General features: G+C 41.7%; 1 protein-coding gene across 7 annotated transcripts in view; it reads left to right on the top strand.

The window, feature by feature from the left end:
• The window catches only part of LOC139745683 (serine/threonine-protein phosphatase 2A 56 kDa regulatory subunit delta isoform-like), a 187,419-nt gene that overhangs the window by 111,599 nt on the left and 51,228 nt on the right, over positions 1 to 24,592 (top strand). For 6 of the 7 annotated variants that reach the window (XM_071656100.1, XM_071656098.1, XM_071656097.1 and 3 more), the window contains exons 5-8: positions 2,912 to 3,066; positions 4,290 to 4,420; positions 13,625 to 13,684; positions 13,905 to 14,118. In XM_071656100.1, coding sequence (XP_071512201.1) covers positions 2,912 to 3,066; positions 4,290 to 4,420; positions 13,625 to 13,684; positions 13,905 to 14,118 — 560 coding nt within the window. The remainder of the gene's footprint in view (positions 1 to 2,911; positions 3,067 to 4,289; positions 4,421 to 13,624; positions 13,685 to 13,904; positions 14,119 to 24,592) is intronic. The other variant, XM_071656095.1, reaches the window with a different exon arrangement.

Below are 24,592 nucleotides of genomic sequence, written 5' to 3'. Positions count from 1 at the left end.
AAGTCTTTAAATCTCTCCTCAAATCCCATATCCTTTGACAACTTGATTACTAATATGGCTTCCATAAGGTAAGATCGGCCTGTGATATTCTTTCCAATCTTACCAGTATCTAGTCATCATCCTTGAAAGATATGGTTTCAAGGCATGGGCTTTAGATAGGGTTGTGCGGAGGAGGGTGGATGTGTTGGAAATGAAATGTGTGAAGACAATATGTGGTGTAAGATGGTTTGACCGAGTGGGTAATAAAAGGATAAGAGAGATGTATGGTAATAAAAAGAGTGTGGTAAAGAGAACAGAAGAGGGTGGAGAGAATGAGTGAGGAGAGATTGAGAAAGAGGACATGTATGTCAGAGGTGTAGGGAACATGAAGTGGGAGGTCATATTGGAGGTGGAAGGGTGGAGTGAAAATTATTTTGAGCGATCGGGGCCTGAACATACTGGAGGGTGAAAGGCGTGCAAGGAATAGAATGAAGTGGATTGATATGGTATGCTGGGGTCAACGTGCTGTCAGTGGATTGAACCAAGGCATGTGAAGCATCTGGGGTAAATCATGGAAAGGTCTGTGGGGCCTGGATGTGGAAAGGGAGCTGTGGTTTTGGTGCATTACACATGACAGCTAGAGAATGAGTGTGAAAGAATATGGCCTTTTTGTCTTTTCCTGATGCTACCTCACTGGAAGGTTGGTGGGGGAGATGCTGTTTCATATTTGGTGGGGTGGCGGTGGGAATTGATGAAGGCATCAAGTAGGAATATGCACATGTGTATATATGTATATGTATGTATTCCTGGTAAAGTATATGGGAGGGTATTGATTGAGAGGGTGAAGGCATGTACAGAGCATCAGATTGGGGAAGAGCAGTGTGGTTTCAAAAGTGGTAGAGGATGTGCGGATCAGGTGTTTGCTTTGAAGAATGTATGTGAGAAATACTTAGAAAAGCAAATGGATTTGTATGTAGCATTTATGGATCTGGAGAAGGCATATGATAGAGTTGATAGAGATGCTCTGTGGAAGGTATTAAGAATATATGGTGTGGGAGGCAAGTTGTTAGAAGCAGTGAAAAGTTTTTATCGAGGATGTAAGGCATGTGTACTTGTAGGAAGAGAGGAAAGTGATTGGTTCTCAGTGAATGTAGGTTTGCGGCAGGGGTGTGTGATGTCTCCATGGTTGTTTAATTTGTTTATGGATGGGGTTGTTAGGGAGGTGAATGCAAGAGTTTTGGAAAGAGGGGCAAGTATGAAGTCTGTTGTGGATGAGAGAGCTTGGGAAGTGAGTCAGTTGTTGTTCGCTGATGATACAGCGCTGGTGGCTGATTCATGTGAGAAACTGCAGAAGCTGGTGACTGAGTTTGGTAAAGTGTGTGAAAGAAGAAAGTTAAGAGTAAATGTGAATAAGAGCAAGGTTATTAGGTACAGTAGGGTTGAGGGTCAAGTCAATTGGGAGGTAAGTTTGAATGGAGAAAAACTGGAGGAAGTAAAGTGTTTTAGATATCTGGGAGTGGATCTGGCAGCAGATGGAACCATGGAAGCGGAAGTGGATCATAGGGTGGGGGAGGGGGCGGAAATTCTGGGAGCCTTGAAGAATGTGTGGAAGTCAAGAACATTATCTCGGAAAGCAAAAATGGGTATTTTTGAAGGAATAGTGGTTCCAACAATGTTGTATGGTTGCAAGGTGTGGGCTATGGATAGAGTTGTGCGCAGGAGGATGGATGTGCTGGAAATGAGATGTTTGAGGACAATGTGTGGTGTGAGGTGGTTTGATCGAGTAAGTAACGTAAAGGTAAGAGAGATGTGTGGAAATAAAAAGAGCGTGGTTGAGAGAGCAGAAGAGGGTGTTTTGAAATGGTTTGGGCACATGGAGAGAATGAGTGAGGAAAGATTGACCAAGAGGATATATGTGTCAGAGGTGGAGGGAACGAGGAGAAGTGGGAGACCAAATTGGAGGTGGAAAGATGGAGTGAAAAAGATTTTGTGTGATCGGGGCCTGAACATGCAGGAGGGTGAAAGGAGGGCAAGGAATAGAGTGAATTGGATCGATGTGGTATACCGGGGTTGACGTGCTGTCAATGGATTGAATCAGGGCATGTGAAGTGTCTGGGGTAAACCATGGAAAGCTGTGTAGGTATGTATATTTGCGTGTGTGGACGTATGTATATACATATGTATGGGGGTGGGTTGGGCCATTTCTTTCGTCTGTTTCCTTGCGCTACCTCGCAAACGCGGGAGACAGCGGAAAAAAAAAAAATTTATGTTGAAATGTATTTATATGTATATGTGCAGGTATGGGCATTTATGTATATACATATGTATGTGGATGGGTTGGGCCATGCCTCATCTGTTTCCTTGCGCTACCTCGCTGATGCGGGAGATGGCGATTAAGTATAATATGCAGTAAGTATGTATATGTGTGTGTATGGGCATTTATGTATATATAAGAGTATTCACTCTAAGGCCCAGTCCTCTGTTCTTAATGCTACCTCACTAACGTGGGAAATGGCGAATAGTTTGAAAAAAAAAAAAAGAGTATATAAAGAAGGAACAGAGAGGAGGGCCAGGTGAGGATATTCCCTCAAAGGCCCAGTCCTCTGTTCTTAATGCTACCTCGCTATCGCGGGAAATGGCAAATAGTATGAAAAAAAAAAAATAAGAGTACATGAGTGGATGGGTCATTTTTCATCTGTTTCCTTTTTGATAATAGAGGTTTTAGTTGCTATTGTGTAATTACACATTAATCATAGTTAGAACATTAATCATAGTTAGAAGATTGAAATTACAATTACATTAGAAAGACTGTCTATGAGATTGACTGCTCATACTTCATTATTTTTTTTTTAGTTTTTAAAGTATTTATGAATAACACATTATTCTTATATAAACGGTAAGTCTCCCATGACTTGACTTGGCTTTTCCGTAGGAGCAGAGTTCGACCCAGAGGAAGATGAGCCCACTCTCGAAGCTGCATGGCCACATTTGCAGTTGGTGTACGAGTTTTTCCTGCGGTTTCTGGAAAGCCCTGACTTCCAACCATCTATTGCTAAACGTTTCATAGATCAAAAGTTTGTTTTACAGGTATGTTTTAGTTGTCTATCATTAAACCATGAAAAGTAAATATTTTCCTTTGTTTGAAGAAGGGTGACTTCAAAGGGTCCCCTCTTAACCCTTCAAAGTCTATATATTTTCTTGCATAAAGTTTCGGTAGATGACCAACATCAGCATTCAAAACTTCTTATAGAAGCCCTTTGGATTGTTTCAGAATCATCTTAGTGTGGCATTGGTCATTTATTGCATATTATGCTTTATCAGGTGGATCGTGGATGACATTCAGGTTTATGTATTGTATTACAAATGATATTGCATATATAACCTGATTTCAGTTCTATTGTTTTCTGGTCTTACTGTTTGCATGCTTATTACTCTTCTGCCCTTACTGGTTGAGTACAGGTTGATTACTTCATTGTAATTTCCTATCCCTTTTTCAGTGTTGAATACTTATTATATATGATGATAGGAAGTTAACACGTTTCACCTTTCAGTATGGAAACCAGCAGAGTAATTCATTCATATTTTAGGTTTTTTTCTCTTTATCTGACACAGTTATATATTGGAATGCTGAGTGAGAAGTATTTGAGAAAGCTCAGAATTTGCCCCACTCACAAATTGGACATTGGAAAATTGATGGAATCATATTAAGAGTGTGGAGCTTGTAAAATATTCCAGAGTAAGAGTTATTGTTTATGATTGAGATGAACTAGAGAGCTGATATAGTAAGAGAGATTGAAGTTGGTCTGTACTATCAGGAATGAGGAAGGCGTGGTTATCTGGTATTAGATAGAATAACACTGTTGAAGAGCTGTGGAAGAAGGTTAGTTATGATTTAGGAGATGTGATTTAGTCTAGACATTAATTGGTATTTATTTGTAAATTACCCAACTTGTGAATCAACTCTTCATTTATGTGATTACATTGATTGTCATTGTTATATATTACACTAAAGGCAGTGATTAGATGTTACTGTTATGTATTCTCATAAAGACAAGGAAATAGATTTGATGTGTTGATTAGAATGCAGAGATGACAGCAATGCCATATTGAGGCCCTGAACAATGCTACCGTATCACACTTTGGAAGATATTAAACCATATTGGAAGTAAATGACATTAGCTTAGTAAGCAGGCTTTTTATTGACTCTGACAGTTTAACACCCTAATTTGTTTATACATTTAAAATTCTATTATTGTTTTGCATTTCCAAGATGGATTGTTTATATACTAATGATTTTATTGACGTTCCAGTTATTAGAACTGTTTGATTCTGAAGATCCTAGAGAGAGAGATTTTCTCAAGACCACCTTGCATAGAATATATGGCAAGTTCCTGGGTTTAAGGGCGTTTATTCGCAAGCAGATCAACAATATATTTTACAAGTAAGTCATATGTGTAGAAAATATTTTGTCTTGATAATTACTCATGGATCTTGTCATTACACATGATAGCTTGAGAATGTATGTGAGTAGATGTGCCTTTCTATGTCTGTCCCTGGCACTACCCCCATAAAGTGGGGAATAGTGATCAAGTATGAAATTTTCTTTCTTATATGATCGCTGTTTCCTTTGTTAGTGAGATACTGCCATTAGCAGATGAAGAAAAGGCACATATTCCCACATCCACCCTCGAGCTGTCATTTGCAATGCACTAAAATCACAGCTCCCTATCCTCATTTAGGCCCCACAGACTTTTCCATGGTTTACCCCGCATGCTTCACATAGCTCATCGATCCCAGTATACCACATCTTTCCAGTTCACTTTATTCTCTGCACGCCTTTCACCTTCCTGCATGTTCAGGCCCTGATCAGTTCGAATCTTTTTCACTCCATCCTTCCACCTTCAGTTTGGTTGCCCCTTTCTCATTGTTCTCTGCACTTCTGACTCGTATATCCTTTTTTTCAACCTTTCTTCGCTCATTCTCTCCATATGTCCAGACCATTTGAGCACACCCTCTTCTTCTCTGTCAACCACACTCTTTTTATTACCACACATTTCATTTAAATTTTAGGGAGAATAAAAAGATGTTCTGGAAGGAGGTAAATAAAGTGCGTAAGACAAGGGAGCAAATGGGAACTTCAGTGAAGGGCGCAAGTGGGGAGGTGATAACAAGTAGTGGTGATGTGAGAAGGAGATGGAGTGAGTATTTTGAAGGTTTGTTGAATGTGTTTGATGATAGAGTGGCAGATATAGGGTGTTTTGGTCGAGGTGGTGTGCAAAGTGCGAGGGTTAGGGAAAATGAGTTGGTAAACAGAGAAGAGGTAGTAAAAGCTTTGCGGAAGATGAAAGCCGGCAAGGCAGCAGGTTTGGATGGTATTGCAGTGGAATTTATTAAAAAAGGGGGTGACTGTATTGTTGACTGGTTGGTAAGGTTATTTAATGTATGTATGACTCATGGTGAGGTGCCTGAGGATTGTCGGAATACGTGCATAGTGCCATTGTACAAAGGCAAAGGGGATAAGAGTGAGTGCTCAAATTTCAGAGGTATAAGTTTGTTGAGTATTCCTGGCAAATTATATGGGAGGGTATTGATTGAGAGGGTGAAGGCATGTACAGAGCATCAGATTGGGGAAGAGCAGTGTGGTTTCAGAAGTGGTAGAGTATGTGTGGATCAGGTGTTTGCTTTGAAGAATGTATGTGAGAAATACTTAGAAAAGCAAATGGATTTGTATGTAGCATTTATGGATCTGGAGAAGGCATATGATAGAGTTGATAGAGATGCTCTGTGGAAGGTATTAAGAATATATAGTGTGGGAGGCAAGTTGTTAGAAGCAGTGAAAAGTTTTTATCGAGGATGTAAGGCATGTGTACGTGTAGGAAGAGAGGAAAGTGATTGGTTCTCAGTGAATGTAGGTTTGCGGCAGGGGTGTGTGATGTCTCCATGGTTGTTTAATTTGTTTATGGATGGGGTTGTTAGGGAGGTGAATGCAAGAGTTTTGGAAAGAGGGGCAAGTATGAAGTCTGTTGGGGATGAGAGAGCTTGGGAAGTGAGTCAGTTGTTGTTCGCTGATGATACAGCGCTGGTGGCTGATTCATGTGAGAAACTGCAGAAGCTGGTGACTGAGTTTGGTAAAGTGTGTGAAAGAAGAAAGTTAAGAGTAAATGTGAATAAGAGCAAGGTTATTAGGTACAGTAGGGTTGAGGGTCAATTCAATTGGGAGGTGAGTTTGAATGGAGAAAAACTGGAGGAAGTGAAGTGTTTTAGATATCTGGGAGTGGATCTGGCAGCGGATGGAACCATGGAAGCGGAAGTGGATCATAGGGTGGGGGAGGGGGCGAAAATTCTGGGAGCCTTGAAGAATGTGTGGAAGTCGAGAACATTATCTCGGAAAGCAAAAATGGGTATGTTTGAAGGAATAGTGGTTCCAACAATGTTGTATGGTTGCAAGGCGTGGACTATGGATAGAGTTGTGCGCAGGAGGATGGATGTGCTGGAAATGAGATGTTTGAGGACAGTGTGTGGTGTAAGGTGGTTTGATCGAGTAAGTAACGTAAGGGTAAGAGAGATGTGTGGAAATAAAAAGAGCGTGGTTGAGAGAGCAGAAGAGGGTGTTTTGAAATGGTTTGGTCACATGGAGAGAATGAGTGAGGAAAGATTGACCAAGAGGATATATGTGTCGGAGGTGGAGGGAACGAGGAGAAGAGGGAGACCAAATTGGAGGTGGAAAGATGGAGTGAAAAAGATTTTGTGTGATTGGGGCCTGAACATGCAGGAGGGTGAAAGGAGGGCAAAGAATAGAGTGAATTGGAGCGATGTGGTATACCGGGGTTGACGTGCTGTCAGTGGATTGAATCAAGGCATGTGTATGGGGGTGGGTTGGGCCATTTCTTTCGTCTGTTTCCTTGCACTACCTCGCAAACGCGGGAGACAGCGACAAAAAAAAAAAAAAAAAAAAAAATTCTCTTAACCTTTCATTTCTTACTGGATCAAACCATCTCACATATTGTCCTCAAACATTTCATCTCCAACACATCCACCCTCTTCTGCTCAACCCTATCTTCAGATCATGCCTCACATCCCATCTGATATTGTTGTGACTAATATTCCTTCACACATGCCCATTTTTGCCCTCCCAGATAACATTCTCTCTTTCCACATTTTTCAATGCTCCCTAAACCTTTGCCTTTCCTGACCTTATGACTCACTCCTGCTTCCATGGTTCCTTTCACAGCCATGTTCACTCCCAGATATCTTAATTATTTCACTTCATCCAATTTTGCTCCATTCAAACTTAAACCCTAACTAACTTCACCTCAAACCTACTGAACCTAATAACCTTGCTTTTTATTCACAGTCACTCTCAGGTTTCTCTTTTCTCACACTCTTCCAGACTCAGTCAACAACTTCTTAGGTTTCTCACTTGAATCTGTCACCAGAGCTGTATCATCAGCAAACAACAACTGACTCACTTCCCAGGCCCTCTCATCCCCCACAGACTGCATACTTGCCTCTTTCCAAGACTCTCACATTTACCTCCCTCACCTCCCCATCCATAAACAAATTGGACATTCATGGTGACATTACACACCTCTGCCACAAACCAACCTTCTCTTGGAACCATTCACTCTCCTCTCTTTCTCCTCGTACACAAGCATTACACCCTTGATAAAAATGTGTCACTGCTTTTAGCATCTTTCCTCCTATACCTTATATTCAACCTTCCACAAAGCATCTTTATCAACCTTCTCCAGATCCATAAATGCCACATACATTCCATCTGTTATTCTTATGATTTTTCTCACATTCTTTAAAGCAAACACCTTATCCATACATCCTCTGACACCACACTTATACATCCCAGTCTGATGCTATATACATTCCTTCACCCTCTCATTCATCACCCCCCATGCAACATACCAGGTATACTAAAAAAAACTTACAAACCTGTACCTCTGTAGTTTGAACACTTACCTTTATTCCCCTTGCTTTTTTACATTGGCATTGTACATGCATTCTGACAATCCTCAGGCACCTCATCATGACCCATATATACCTTGAACCTTGAAAATTCATACCAATCAACAACACAGTCATTCCCTTTCTTAATAGATTCAAAAGCTACACCATCCACTCCAGCCACCTTATTGCTTTTCATCGTATGCAAGGCTTTCTTCACTTCTCTCCTCTTCCAACCACTCTCCCTAACTCTCTCACTTTGCACACTACCCCAACCAAAACATCCTACATCTGCCACTTTTTTATGAAACACATTTAACAATCCTTCCAAATACTCCTTCCTCCTAGCTTCATCACTACCTGTTATTACTTCCCTTTTACCCCCTTCACCAATATTTCTATTTGTTCTCACATCTTTCACACATTATTTACCTCTTTCCAAAACTTTTTTTTTTTCTTTTTTTTGCCGGTCTCCCGCGTTTGCGAGGTAGCGCAAGGAAACAGATGAAAGAAATGGCCAAACCCACCCCCATACACAATGTATACACACACGTCCACACACGCAAATATACATACCTATACATCTCAATGTACACATATATATACATACATAGACACATACATATATACCCATGCACACAATTCACACTGTCTGCCCTCATTCACTCCCATTGCCACCTCGCCACACATGGAATACCTTCCCCCTCCCCCCTCGTGTGCGAGGTAGCACTAGGAAAAGACAACAAAGGCCCCATTCGTTCACACTCATTCTCTAGCTGCCACGCAATAATGCCCGAAACCACAGCTCCCTTTCCACATCCAGGCCCCACACAACTTTCCATGGTTTACCCCAGACGCTTCACATGCCCTGATTCAGTCCACTGACAGCACGTCAACCCCGGTATACCGCATCGATCCAATTCACTCTATTCCTTGCCCTCCTTTCACCCTCCTGCATGTTCAGGCCCCGATCACACAAAATCTTTTTCACTCCCTCTTTCCACCTCCAATTTGGTCTCCCACTTCTCCTCGTTCCCTCCACCTCCGACACATATATCCTCTTGGTCAATCTTTCCTCACTCATTCTCTCCATGTGACTAAACCATTTCAAAACACCCTCTTCTGCTCTCTCAACCACGCTCTTTTTATTTCCACACATCTCTCTTACCCTTACATTACTTACTCGATCAAACCACCTCACACCACACATTGTCCTCAAACATCTCATTTCCAGCACATCCATCCTCCTGCGCACAGCTCTATCTATAGCCCACGCCTCGCAACCATACAACGTTGTTGGAACCACTATTCCTTCAAACATACCCATTTTTGCTTTCCGAGATAATGTTCTCGACTTCCACACATTCTTCAAGGCTCCCAGGATTTTCGCCCCCTCCCCCACCCTATGATTCACTTCCGCTTCCATGGTTCCATCCGCTGCCAGATCCACTCCCAGATATCTAAAACATTTTACTTCCTCCAGTTTTTCTCCATTCAAACTTACCTCCCAATTGACTTGACCCTCAACCCTACTGTACCTAATAACCTTGCTCTTATTCACATTTACTCTTAACTTTCTTCTTTCACACACTTTACCAAACTCAGTCACCAGCTTCTGCAGTTTCTCACATGAATCAGCCACCAGCGCTGTATCATCAGCGAACAACAACTGACTCACTTCCCAAGCTCTCTCATCCACAACAGACTTCATACTTGCCCCTCTTTCCAAAACTCTTGCATTCACCTCCCTAACAACCCCATCCATAAACAAATTAAACAACCATGGAGACATCACACACCCCTGCCGCAAACCTACATTCACTGAGAACCAATCACTTTCCTCTCTTCCTACACATACACATGCCTTACATCCTCGATAAAATCTTTTCACTGCTTCTAACAACTTGCCTCCCACACTATATATTCTTAATACCTTCCACAGAGCATCTCTATCAACTCTATCATATGCCTTCTCCAGATCCATAAATGCTACATACAAATCCATTTGCTTTTCTAAGTATTTCTCACAAACATTCTTCAAAGCAAACACCTGATCCACACATCCTCTACCACTTCTGAAACCACACTGCTCTTCCCCAATCTGATGCTCTGTACATGCCTTCACCCTCTCAATCAATACCCTCCCATATAATTTACCAGGAATACTCAACAAACTTATACCTCTGTAATTTGAGCACTCACTCTTATTCCCTTTGCCTTTGTACAATGGCACTATGCACGCATTTCGCCAATCCTCAGGCACCTCACCATGAGTCATACATACATTAAATAACCTTACCAACCAGTCAGCAATACAGTCACCCCCTTTTTTAATAAATTCCACTGCAATACCATCCAAACCTGCTGCCTTGCCGGCTTTCATCTTCCGCAAAGCTTTTACTACCTCTTTTCTGTTTACCAAATCATTTTCCCTAACCCCCTCACTTTGCACACCACCTCGACCAAAACACCCTATATCTGCCACTGTATCATCAAACACATTCAATAAACCTTCAAAATACTCACTCCATCTCCTTCTCACATCACCACTACTTGTTATCACCTCCCCATTAACCCCCTTCACTGAAGTTCCCATTTGCTCCCTTGTCTTACGCCTTTATTTACCTCCTTCCAGAAAATCATCTTTTTATTCTCCCTAAAATTTAATGATACTCTCTCACCCCAACTCTCATTTGCCCTCTTTTTCACCTCTTGCACCTTTCTCTTGACCTCCTGTCTCTTTCTTTTATACATCTCCCACTCATTTGCATTTTTTCCCTGCAAAAATTGTCCAAATGCCTCTCTCTTCTCTTTCACTAATAATCTTACTTCTTCATCCCACCACTCACTACCCTTTCTAATCAACCCACCTCCCACTCTTCTCATGCCACAAGCATCTTTTGCGCAATCTATCACTGATTCCCTAAATACATCCCATTCCAAAACATCTTATTCTCCCTAAAGTTTACTGATACACTCTCACCCCAACTCTCAGTAGCCCCCTTTTTTAATCCCTGCTCCTTCCACTTAAACTCCTGATGTTTTCTCATATACATCTCTCAATCATTTGCACTTCTTTACAGTAAGTACCACCTAAATGCCTCTATTTTCTCTTTCACTAGCATCTTTACTTTGTCATCCCACCTTCTTTCTTTCTGCCCACCTCCTGCCTTTTGCATACCACATTTATCTTTTGGACAGGCCAATACTGCTTCCCTAAATACCTTCCTTTCCTCACCCACTCCCCTTACTTAAGTACATTTGTTCTTAACCTTTGCCATTCTACACTCAATCTCTCTTGGTATTTCTTCACACAAGTCTTTTCCAAGCTCTCGTACTTTTACCACTCTCTTCTCCCTGACTTGTTTCATTTTTTTGGAAGATGTTTACAAATCTTCACCTTCACCTCCACAAGTTAGTGATCAGACATCCTGCCCGCTGTCCTTCTCAGCAAGGCGAGATCCACTGGTGATATATTGGGGAGGGGGAGAGAAGTTTAGATGCCCTTGACATGTCTAAGGCTTTTGACAGAGTGTGGCATTGGGGTCTCATCTCTAAGCTCCTATCTTTTGGCTTCCCTCCCTCACTTTGCTCCTTCATATCTAGCTTCTTCTCCGGCCGATCTATCTCTGTGGTTGTTGATGGATCAGCCTCCCCTCTTTTTTCCATCAACAGTGATGTCCCTCAAGGTTCTGTCCTGTCCCCCACACTTTTTCTCCTTTTTTTTTCAACAATTTCCTCTCTTCCGCAAATAATCCAATGCACTTGTATGCTGATGCCTCAACACTGCATTCATCCACATCCTTCAGTTGTGCTCCCTCTTCTCTCATTCAATCTACATCTTGTCTTGACATAGCCTCCTCAATAAACTCAGACTTGGACATATCTCACTGGGGTACAAAAAATCTAATATTTATCTTATATACATGTGTATGTTGGTGGGTTGGGCCATTCTTTCATGTTTCCTTGCTCTACCTTGCTAGTGCAGAAGTCAGTGACTTAGTGTGATAAATAAAATAAATATCTTTTTTTTTTTTCCAAAAGAAGGAACAGAGAATTGGGCCAGGTGAGGGTAGTCCCTCAAAGGCCCAGTCATCTGTTCTTAACGCTACCTCGCTAATGCGGGAAATGGCGAATAGTTTGAAAAAAAAAAAAAAAATCACACTCATTTCAATTGGAACTCCCTCAAAGGGGTGGCCATGGCAACAGAGTTGCCATTACTAGTGAAGTCCAGTGCCACTTTATGACCTTTAGTGCCTCACCTATAACAAGCCACAGGTAAAGGGCAACTCTAGTGCAGTGTTTGCTGGGGCTTGTACCTAATGTTCCTACTGACTACTTCCATCTTATGCTTCTTCCAACTACTTCTATCGAAAATTTCTCCTTAATGCTCTTGCCTAAATGTTCTAACCTACTTCTTCTATCTATTGCTCTTACTATTTTGCCAAAAGGCAGGGCTAGCACATAATGCTCATCACAGGAAAATCTAGAGTTATGAAGAATGAGCTGTGTTAGTTGTGTGGTCAAGCATTACATACGACAAGGAGAGGTTGTACATTTGTGGACAGAATGCCAGTAGTCCACGTGTGAATGAGGCAGAAAGAAAAGACGGTTACCTGGGTCAGAGGAGTGCCACTTGACACCTGCTGAAGTGCTGACTTACTGAGCAATTGTCACTAACCCTCCCGATACCCATGCAGGTAGTACCTGTAAAATACCTCCGAGACCCAGTTTCTACCCGTCTCTGAAAACTCCTTACAACTCTCATCTCTTCTTTGACGGTTGTGTACTTCCACCTCTTGACTCAGTGAACATGCTTGGCATTACTGTAATATCCACTCTTTCTTGGAAATCCCACATTACAGGAATAGCTAAGTCTGCCTCTAAGAAACTAGGTGTCCTGTTTAGATGTTGAAACTTCTTCTCTTCTGAACAGTTGCTCCATTTATATAAGGGATTGATTTATCCTTGTATGGAGTTTTGCTCTCGCATTTGGGGTGTTTCTAGCTTTGCATCATTACTTGACAGAGTCAAGTCGAAATCATTCTGCCTCACAAACTGTCCCAGGCTGGCTTCCAAACTTGACCCCTTTACCCTATGTATGGTTCACTTTCCCTCTTCTATAGGTATTACTTGGGTTTTTGCTCCCAAGGACTGGCTGCTTGTGTGACCACCACTAGCTAGACCAGGTGATACTTGGCAAGCTGCTGTATCACATGATTATTGTGTGGCCATCTGCAACTCGGGTGAGCCATTTTGATTCCTGCTTCTTTCCCCATTCAATGAAACTCTGGAACTTTCTCCCCTCTTATGTCTCCCAATAACTATGTCCTAGTACCTTTCAAAAGACTGGTTTTTCATTTTCTCAAAAATTTGTAAATACTTTCCCCGTCTTTTCCTTTTCCATTTCTTAATTCTCTAAATATTTCAATAAATGCCCAGCTTTGATGTAGAAATTAGTTCATGACTGGAGCCTTCACCATAAGAAAAAAAGGTGTAAGGAGTTTTTTCATTATTTTTCTGTCATATAGAGCCTCTCTCTTTGGATATCCTATGGTAACTGTATTTAGGTTTTGAAATAAGTTTTTCTGTACTTCCAACCCTCTTTCTGTATCGTAAAAGATTTTAAAGTATTTATATTAAAGATTGATTTCTATATGTATATATTCAATTTATTTTTTCTCTTCAGGTTTATATATGAGACAGAACATCATAATGGTGTGGCTGAATTATTAGAAATATTAGGAAGGTAAGTCTTCTTTATGTAATAGTTATTTTATTGTTTACTGTTTTTTCATGTCATAGAGTTGATTAGAAATTTTTGATCTTTTTCCAGAATTATTTATTGCATGTTATTAAGGAAATGTTTTTAGTGAATAACCTTGCTTTTATCTAATCATTGATGTTGTCATGTGTTATAATTGATTTTATTTATGTTGACTTTGGTTTATTCTTCCCTTTTCTTCCAGTATCATCAATGGTTTTGCATTACCGTTAAAAGAAGAGCATAAAGTCTTCCTCTTGAAGGTTTTGTTGCCGCTTCACAAGGTTAAATCTCTCAGTGTGTATCACCCTCAACTGGCATATTGTGTCGTTCAGTTCCTTGAGAAGGACCCTTCGTTAACTGAACCTGTTATTATCACCCTGCTCAAGTTGTGGCCTAAAGTTCATAGCCCCAAGGAGGTCAGTATATATCAAACTTGTGTCATGAAATATGATGAAAGATTTTTATTGTGCTTTTGGGATAAAGTCTGATTTATTATCCATTTTCTGTTTTTCAAGCTTGTTGAAATGTAGTTAAATGGTGAGCGCAGCACTGGATAGCATACAACTTGAAGTGAGAGATCAAATTGAAGGTATATCATCTTGTGAGCACAATGCTTAACCCTTGCACTGTGTGCATAAGTTCAATATTTAAAGAAATCACCATATTTGACCGTGATGATCGATATCTTTGACCTTTAAGGAGGGGTTAGTGTGAAATCAAGGAACTGGATTATAAAACAGAATACATTCATGTATCTAGATTTTTAATGTAAGAATAGGATGGGATTTTTTTCTAGGAATCAAACACAGAATTGTCAATGCAAAGAAACTACTGTTATCCAAAAGAACTTCGGTTTTATGTTTTACTTTTCTACAGTAATAGTTCCCTTTCTTTGCTTATATACATATTACAGGTTATGGTGCCCTTTACCAGCCTTTGAGGTTGGGGTAGATACTTCTCTTTGGCAAATTTAATGGCCCCAAAAGTTGCAGATTTAATGTCCACAAAAGTTACTTACCTGTATTAACTTAATCTACACCATGCAGATAATACTTTTTTTTTTTACAGGTCTTTAATTCATAATGATTTGGAACACTGCAGTTTTTTGGAAATCAAAAAATATCTCACTCTCATTGAGTTCCTAATACTCAGATATGAAAAGCAAACATGTTTTGAATTGTAATTGCTCTGAAAACTAAATAACATATCCCCCCCAACCCCCACCCCTCTATTTCCATATTAGCAAGTTAGCACTGGGACCTGACAAAGAAAGGCCCAGTTAGCGAAGTAATACCAGGAACAGATGAAGCAAGGCTAGATCCTCTGACATCCATTACAAAGATGTCATTTGTAATTATGCACTGAAACCACATCCCCCCTATCCACAACCAGGCCCCACAGGCCTTTATATAGTTTATCCCTATGGAATGCAGAGTAAGTGAGGGGCAAAGGGGTTTTAGGAAAGGTAGTGGATGTGTGGATCAGACTGGTAAAGGTGACTCTGGAAATGTATTTAGCAAAATTTAAAAAGTTTTTAGGGAAGCAGTGATGGCTTGTGCAAAAGATGATTGTGGCATGTCCGCGAGGTAGCGTTAGGAAAAGACAACAAAGGCCACATTCGTTCACACTCATTCTCTAACTATCATGTATAATGCACCAAAACCACAGCTCCCTTTCCACATCGAGGCCCCACAGAACTTTCCATGTTTTACCCCAGACGCTTCACATGCCCTGGTTCAATCCGTTGACAGCACGTCGACCCTGGTATACCATATCGTTCCAATGTACTCTATTCCTTGCACGCCTTTCACCCTCCTGCATGTTCAGGCCCCGATCACTCAAAATCTTTTTCACTCCATCTTTCCACCTCCAGTTTGGTCTCCCACTTCTCCTCGTTCCCTCCACCTCTGACGCATATATCCTTTGTCAATCTTTCCTCACTCATTCTCTCCATGTGACCAAACCACTACTCCTTCAAATATACTCATTTTTGCTTTCCAAGATAATGTCCTCGCCTTCCACACATTTTTTAATGCTCCAGAACTTTCACCCCCTCCCCCACACTGTGACTCACTTCCGCTTCCATGGTTCCATCCACTGCCAAATCCACTCTCAGATATCTAAAACACTTCACTTCCTCCAGTTTCTCTCCATTCAAACTTACCTCCCAATTGACTTGTCCCTCAACCCTACTGTACCTGATAACCTTGCTCTTTTTCACAATTACTCTCAACTTTCTTTCACACACTTTACCAAACTCAGTCACCAGCTTCTGCAGTTTCTCACATGAATCAGCCACTAGTGATGTATCATCAGCGAACAACAACTGACTCACTTCCCAAGCTCTCTCATCCACAAAAGACTGCATACTTGCCCCTCTTTCCAAAACTCTTGCATTCACCTCCCTAACAACCCCATCCATAAACAAATTAAACAACCATGGAGACATCACACACCCCTGCCGCAAACCTATATTCTCTGAGAACCAATCACTTTCCTCTCTTCCTACACGTACACATGCCTTACATCCTCGATAAAAACTTTTCACTGCTTCTAACAACTTGCATCCCACACCATATATTCTTAATACCTTCCACAGAGCATCTCTATCATCTCTTATCATATGCCTTCTCTAGATCCATAAATTCTGCATACAAATCCATTTGCTTTTCTAAGTATTTCTCGCATACATTCTTCAAAGCATACACCTGATCCACACATCCTCTACCACTTCTGAAACCACACTGCTCTTCCCCAATCTGATGCTCTGTACATTCCTTCACCCTCTCAGTCAATCCCCTCCCATATAATTTCCCAGGAATACTCAACAAACTTATACCCCTGTAATTTGAGCACTCACCTTTATCACGTTTGCCCTTGTACAGTGGCACTATGCATGCATTCCGCCAATCCTCAGGCACCTTACCACGAGTCATACATACATTAAATAACCTTACCAACCAGTCAACAACACAGTCACCCCCTTTTTTAATAAATTCCACTGCAGTGCCATCCAAACCTGCTGCCTTGCCAGCTTTCATCTTCCGCAAAGCTTTTACTACCTCTTCTCTGTTTACCAAATCATTCTCCCTAACCCTCTCACTTCGCACACCACCTTGTCCGAAACATCCTATATCTGCCACTCTTATCATATAACACATTCAACAAACCTTCAAAATACTCACTCCATCTCCTGCTCGCATCACCACTACTTGTTATCAACTCCCCATTAGCCCCCTTCACTGATGTTCTCATTTGTTCTCTTGTCTTATGCACTTTATTTACCTCTCCAAAACATCATTTTATTGTCCCTGAAATTTAATGATACTCTCTCACTCCAACTCTCATTTGCCCTCTTTTTCACCTCTTGCACCATTCTCTTAACCTCCTTCCTCTTTTTTTATACATCTCCCAGTCATTTGCACTCTTTCCCTGCAAAACTCATCCAAAAGCCTCTCTCTTCTCCTTCACTAATAAGCTTACTTCATTCCACCCCTCACGACCCTTTCTAATCTACCTACCTCCCACGCTTCTCATGCCACAAGCATCTTTTGCGCAAGCCATCACTGCTTCCCTAAATACATCCCATTCCTCCCCCACTCCTCTAACGCCCTTTGCTCTCACCTTTTTCCATTCTGCACTCAGTCTCTCTTGGTACTTCCTCACACAAGGCTCCTTCCCAAGCTCACATACTCTCACCACTGTCTTCACCCCAACATTCTCTCTTCTTTTCTTAAAACCTCTACAAATCTTCACCTTCGCCTCCACAAGATAATGATCAGACATCCCTCCAGTTGCACCTCTCAGCACATTAACATCCAAAGGTCTCTCTTTCGCACGCCCATCAATTATCACATAATCCAGTAACACTCTGGCCATCTCTCTTACTTACATATGTATACTTATGTATATCTCTCCTTTTAAACCAGGTATTCCCAATCACCAGTCCTTTTTCAGCACATAAATCAACAAGCTCTTCACCATTTCCATTTACAACACTGAACACCCCATGTACACCAATTATTCCCTCAACTGCCACATTACTCACCTTTGCATTCAAATCACCCATCATTATAACCCGGTCTTGTGCATCAAAACTACTAACACATTCACTCAGCTGCATCCAAAACACTTGCATCTCATGACCTTTCTTCTCATGCCCAGGTGCATCCACTCGTATACATTTTTTTTTTTTTTTTTCATACTATTCGCTACTTCATATACATATATATATATATACATAAACACCCATGCTTGCACATATACATACGCATACAAGACATATACACTTGTACATAATTCATATTTGCTTGCCTTTATCCATTCCTGTCACTACCCCGCCACACAGGAAGTAGCATCGCTACCCCTGCTTCAGCGATGTAGTGCCATGAAAACAAAAAAGCCACATTTGTTTACACTCAGTCTCTAGCCGTCATGTGTAATGCACCAAAACTACAGCTTCCTTTCCATGTCCAGGCCCCACAGAGCTTTCCATGGTTTACCCCAGATGTTTCAAATGCACTGGTTCAGTCTATTGACAGCACATCGACCCCAGTATACCACATTGTCCAATTCACTCTATTCCTTGCGTACCTCTCACCCTCCTGCATGTTCAGGCCCCAATCGCTCAAAATCTTTTCACTCCATCCTTCCACCTTCAATTTGGTTTCCCATTTCTCCTTGATCCCTCCACCTCTGACACATATATCCTCTTTTTCCATCTTTCCTCATTCATTCTCCCCATATCGCCAAACCATTTCAACACACCTTCTGCTCTCTCAACCACACTTTTCATTTCCACACATCTCTCACCTTTTCATCACTTACTCGATCAATCCTCCTAACACCACATGTTGTCCTCAAACATTTCATTTCCAACACATCCACCCTCCTCTGCACAACCCTATCTATATCCCATGCTTCATGACCATATAACATTGTTGGAACTACTAATCCTTCAAACATACCCATTTTTGCTCTCTGAGATAACGTTTTCTCCTTCCACACATTCTTCATTGCTCCCAGTGTGGTTGAGAGAGCAGAAGAGGGTGTGTTGAAATGGTTTGGACACATGGAGAGAATGAGTGAGGAAAGATTGGCAAAAGAAGATATATGTGTCACAGTTGGAGGGTACAAGGAGAAGCGGGAGACCAAATTGGAGGAGGAAGGATGGAAGGAAAAGGATTTTGAGTGATCAGGGACTGAACTTACAGGAGGGTGAAAGGCGTGCAATGAATAGAGTGAATTGGAACGATGTGGTATACTAGGGTCGACGTGCTGTCAGTGGATTGAACCAAGGCATGTGAAGTGTCTGGGGTAAACCATGGAAAGGTCTGTAGGGCCTGGATATGGGAAGGGAGCTGTGGTTTCGATGGATTTCATGACAGCTAGAGATTGAGTGTGAACAAATGTGACCTTTTGGTCTTTTCCTGACACTACCTTGTTGTAGGGGGAATGCTATATCCTATATGGCGAGGTGTTGACGGAAATGGATGAAGTCAGCAAGTATGAATGTGTACATTTGTATGTATGTATGCGTTGAAATGTGTATGTATATGTACGTGTATGGACGTTTATGTATATATGTGTGTATGAGGGGTTGGGCCATTCTTCGTCTGCTTCCTTGTGCTACCCCACTAACACAGGAAACAGCGATTAAGTAAATGATAAATACATAAACACCCATACACACACATATACATACACATATCAAAGTCAGGGGTTAGTGAGAGGACAAGAGCAAGGGAAGGAGTAGCAATACTCCTGAAACAGGAGTTGTGGGAGTATGTGATAGAGTGTAAGAAAGTAAATTCTCGATTAATATGGGTAAAACTGAAAGTTGATGGAGAGAGGTGGGTGATTATTGGTGCTTATGCACCTGGGCATGAGAAGAAAGATCAAGAGAGGCAAGTGTTTTGGGAGCAGCTGAATGAGTGTGTTAGCGGTTTTGATGCACGAGACCGGGTCATAGTGATGGGTGATTTGAATGCAAAGGTGAGTAATGTGGCAGTTGAGGGAAAAATTGGTATACATGGGGTGTTCAGTGTTGTAAATGGAAATGGTGAAGAGCTTGTAGATTTATGTGCTGAAAAAGGACTGATGATTGGGAATACCTGGTTTAAAAAGCGAGATATACATAAGTGGGCTGTGGATAGAGTTGTGCGCAGGAGGATGGATGTGCTGGAAATGAGATGTTTGAGGACAATGTGTGGTGTGAGGTGGTTTGATCGAGTAAGTAACGTAAGGGTAAGAGGGATGTGTGGAAATAAAAAGAGCGTGGTTGAGAGAGCAGAAGAGGGTGTTTTGAAGTGGTTTGGGCACATGGAGAGAATGAGTGAGGAAAGATTGACCAAGAGGATATATGTGTCGGAGGTGGAGGGAACGAGGAGAAGAGGGAGACCAAATTGGAGGTGGAAAGATGGAGTGAAAAGGATTTTGTGTGATCGGGGCCTGAACATGCAGGAGGGTGAAAGGAGGGCAAGGAATAGAGTGAATTGGAGCGATGTGGTATACAGGGGTTGACGTGCTGTCAGTGGATTGAATCAAGGCATGTGAAGCGTCTGGGGTAAACCATGGAAAGCTGTGTAGGTATGTATATTGCGTGTGTGGACGTGTGTATGTACATGTGTATGGGGGGGGTTGGGCCATTTCTTTCGTCTGTTTCCTTGCGCTACCTCGCAAACGCGGGAGACAGCGACAAAGTATAAAAAAAAAAAAAAAAAAAAAAAAAAAAAAAAAAAAAAAAAACATAAGTATACTTATGTAAGTAGGAGAGATGGCCAGAGAGAGTTATTGGATTACGTGTTAATTGACAGGCGTGCGAAAGAGAGACTTTTGGATGTTAATGTGCTGAGAGGTGTAACTGGAGGGATGTCTGATCATTATCTTGTGGAGGCTAAGGTGAAGATTTGTATGGGTTTTCAGAAAAGAAGAGTGAATGTTGGGGTGAAGAGGGTGGTGAGAGTAAGTGAGCTTGAGAAGGAGACCTGTGTGAGGAAGTACCAGGAGAGACTGAGTACAGAATGGAAAAAGGTGAGAACAATGGAAGTAAGGGGAGTGGGGGAGGAATGGGATGTATTTAGGGAATCAGTGATGGATTGCGCAAAAGATGCTTGTGGCATGAGAAGAGTGGGAGGTGGGTTGATTAGAAAGGGTAGTGAGTGGTGGGATGAAGAAGTAAGAGTATTAGTGAAAGAGAAGAGAGAGGCATTTGGACGATTTTTGCAGGAAAAAAATGCAATTGAGTGGGAGATGTATAAAAGAAAGAGACAGGAGGTCAAGAGAAAGGTGCAAGAGGTGAAAAAAAGGGCAAATGAGAGTTGGGGTGAGAGAGTATCATTAAATTTTAGGGAGAATAAAAAGATGTTCTGGAAGGAGGTAAATAAAGTGCGTAAGACAAGGGAGCAAATGGGAACTTCGGTGAAGGGCGCAAGTGGGGAGGTGATAACAAGTAGTGGTGATGTGAGAAGGAGATGGAGTGAGTATTTTGAAGGTTTGTTGAATGTGTTTGATGATAGAGTGGCAGATATAGGGTGTTTTGGTCGAGGTGGTGTGCAAAGTGAGAGGGTTAGGGAAAATGATTTGGTAAACAGAGAAGAGGTAGTGAAAGCTTTGCGGAAGATGAAAGCCGGCAAGGCAGCAGGTTTGGATGGTATTGCAGTGGAATTTATTAAAAAAGGGGGTGACTGTATTGTTGACTGGTTGGTAAGGTTATTTAATGTATGTATGACTCATGGTGAGGTGCCTGAGGATTGGCGGAATGCGTGCATAGTGCCATTGTACAAAGGCAAAGGGGATAAGAGTGAGTGCTCAAATTACAGAGGTATAAGTTTGTTGAGTATTCCTGGTAAATTATATGGGAGGGTATTGATTGAGAGGGTGAAGGCATGTACAGAGCATCAGATTGGGGAAGAGCAGTGTGGTTTCAGAAGTGGTAGAGGATGTGTGGATCAGGTGTTTGCTTTGAAGAATGTATGTGAGAAATACTTAGAAAAGCAAATGGATTTGTATGTAGCATTTATGGATCTGGAGAAGGCATATGATAGAGTTGATAGAGATGCTCTGTGGAAGGTATTAAGAATATATGGTGTGGGAGGAAAGTTGTTAGAAGCAGTGAAAAGTTTTTATCGAGGATGTAAGGCATGTGTACGTGTAGGAAGAGAGGAAAGTGATTGGTTCTCAGTGAATGTAGGTTTGCGGCAGGGGTGTGTGATGTCTCCATGGTTGTTTAATTTGTTTATGGATGGGGTTGTTAGGGAGGTAAATGCAAGAGTTTTGGAAAGAGGGGCAAGTATGAAGTCTGTTGGGGATGAGAGAGCTTGGGAAGTGAGTCAGTTGTTGTTCGCTGATGATACTGCGCTGGTGGCTGATTCATGTGAGAAACTGCAGAAGCTGGTGACTGAGTTTGGAAAAGTGTGTGGAAGAAGAAAGTTAAGAGTAAATGTGAATAAGAGCAAGGTTATTAGGTACAGTAGGGTTGAGGGTCAAGTCAATTGGGAGGTGAGTTTGAATGGAGAAAAACTGGAGGAAGTGAAGTGTTTTAGATATCTGGGAGTGGATCTGGCAGCGGATGGAACCATGGAAGCGGAAGTGGATCATAGGGTGGGGGAGGGGGCGAAAATCCTGGGGGCCTTGAAGAATGTGTGGAAGTCGAGAACATTATCTCGGAAAGCAAAAATGGGTATGTTTGAAGGAATAGTGGTTCCCACAATGTTGTATGGTTGCGAGGCGTGGGCTATGGATAGAGTTGTGCGCAGGAGGATGGATGTGCTGGAAATGAGATGTTTGAGGACAATGTGTGGTGTGAGGTGGTTTGATCGAGTGAGTAACGTAAGGGTAAGAGAGATGTGTGGAAATAAAAAGAGCGTGGTTGAGAGAGCAGAAGAGGGTGTTTTGAAGTGGTTTGGGCACATGGAGAGGATGAGTGAGGAAAGATTGACCAAGAGGATATATGTGTCGGAGGTGGAGGGAACAAGGAGAAGAGGGAGACCAAATTGGAGGTGGAAAGATGGAGTGAAAAAGATTTTGTGTGATCGGGGCCTGAACATGCAGGAGGGTGAAAGGAGGGCAAGGAATAGAGTGAATTGGAGCGATGTGGTATACCGGGGTTGACGTGCTGTCAGTGGATTGAAGCAGGGCATGTGAAGCGTCTGGGGTAAACCATGGAAAGCTGTGTAGGTATGTATATTTGTGTGTGTGGACGTATGTATATACATGTGTATGGGGGGGGGGTTGGGCCATTTCTTTCGTCTGTTTCCTTGCGCTACCTCGCAAACGCGGGAGACAGCGACAAAGTATAATAAAAAAATAAAAAAAAATAATCAACTTTTACACATATACATGCACATGTGTACATATTCATATTTGCTTGCCTTTACCCATTCCTGGTGTCACCCTGCCCCACAGGAAACAGTGATGAAAGCAAAACTAGGAAAAGGGGATGCAGAGGAGTTTGTTATTTAGGTATAGTGGCTATTGGCAAGCCTGTTTGTGGATGATAATGCGTTGTTTGCTGAGAGTGAGGAGGAGTAGGTGTGTTTTATGATATGTGTAAGCATAGGCAGTTGAAGGTAAATGCTAATAGAATTAAAGTAAGTGTTTGTAAGGAAACAGAGTTAAAGTATAGATTTTGTAAAACCATGTATAGTGAAAGAAGAAAGTGCATGAAACTGAGTTTTGGATATGGGGAGAAAGACTGAAAGAGGTGAGGGAATTCCCATATTTAGGAGTTGTCTTGGGTAGGTTTGGTTGATATGGATGTAGAGATAAGGGAGAGAGCAGTGCAGAATAGAAGAATCATTGTGTCTTTTAATAGAATAATAAAGGGTAGAGGTTTAAGTTTGGAAGTAAAGAGAGGATTAAGGGACAGCATAGTCCTCCCAACCCTAACCTGTGCAACTGAAACATGGACATATATTGAGTCACAGAAGTTAAGAATCCAGGCTGTGGAAATGAGGGATTCGAGTTGAGCTTGTGGTGTGACTAGATGAAATGAAGAAAGAAATGAGTGTATGAGAGATGTGGCAGGGAATGCAAAGGGAATGAATCGTGGGGTGGTACAGTGGGTGAAACATAATACTTTGATGTAGTTTAGGCATCTAGAAAGAATGCAAGACTGAGAGTTTACAAGGAGGGTGTATGGTTGTACAGTGAAAGATGATGTGAGAGGAAGACCACTTGTGACAAAGGGAAAGAGTGTGGAAGAATTCTGGAGAGAAAGACATGCTGGAAGAATGTGTAGAATAGTGTATGTGAGTGAGGCATGTAAAGATAAAGTGGACTTTTTTTTGTCATGGCCACCCCTTTGATTGGAGTTCCCAGAAGAGAATGGGCATTAGAGATATAAGGTTGATAGCTTCACCTTCCCTGGTTCAGTCCATTGATAGTACATCAACCCTAGTTACTTATTATACTTTGTCGATGTCTCCCGCGTTAGTGAGGTAGAGCAAGGAAACAGACGAAAGAATGGCCCAACCCACCCACATACACATGTATATACATACACGTCCACACACGCACATATACATACCTATACATCTCAACTTATACATATATATACACACACAGACATATACATATATACACATGTATATAATTCATACTGTCTGCTCTTATTCATTCCCATCACCACCCCGCCACACATGAAATAGCAACCCCCTCTCCCCGCATGTGTGTGAGGTAGTGCTAGGAAAAGACAACAAAGGCCACATTCGTTCACACTTAGTATGTATAATGCACTGAAACCACAGTTCCCTTTCCACATCCAGGCCCCACAGAGCTTTCTGTGGTTTACCCCAGACGCTTCACATACCCTGGTTCAGTCCATTAGCAGCACGTCGACCCCAGTATACCATATCGTTCCAATTCACTCTGTTCCTTGCACGCTTTCAC

This window comes from Panulirus ornatus, chromosome 62 (assembly GCF_036320965.1).
Source record: "Panulirus ornatus isolate Po-2019 chromosome 62, ASM3632096v1, whole genome shotgun sequence".
NCBI lineage: Eukaryota > Metazoa > Arthropoda > Malacostraca > Decapoda > Palinuridae > Panulirus > Panulirus ornatus.
Note: the sequence above shows the minus strand (reverse complement) of the source record. Positions and strands in the feature narration are given on the sequence as shown.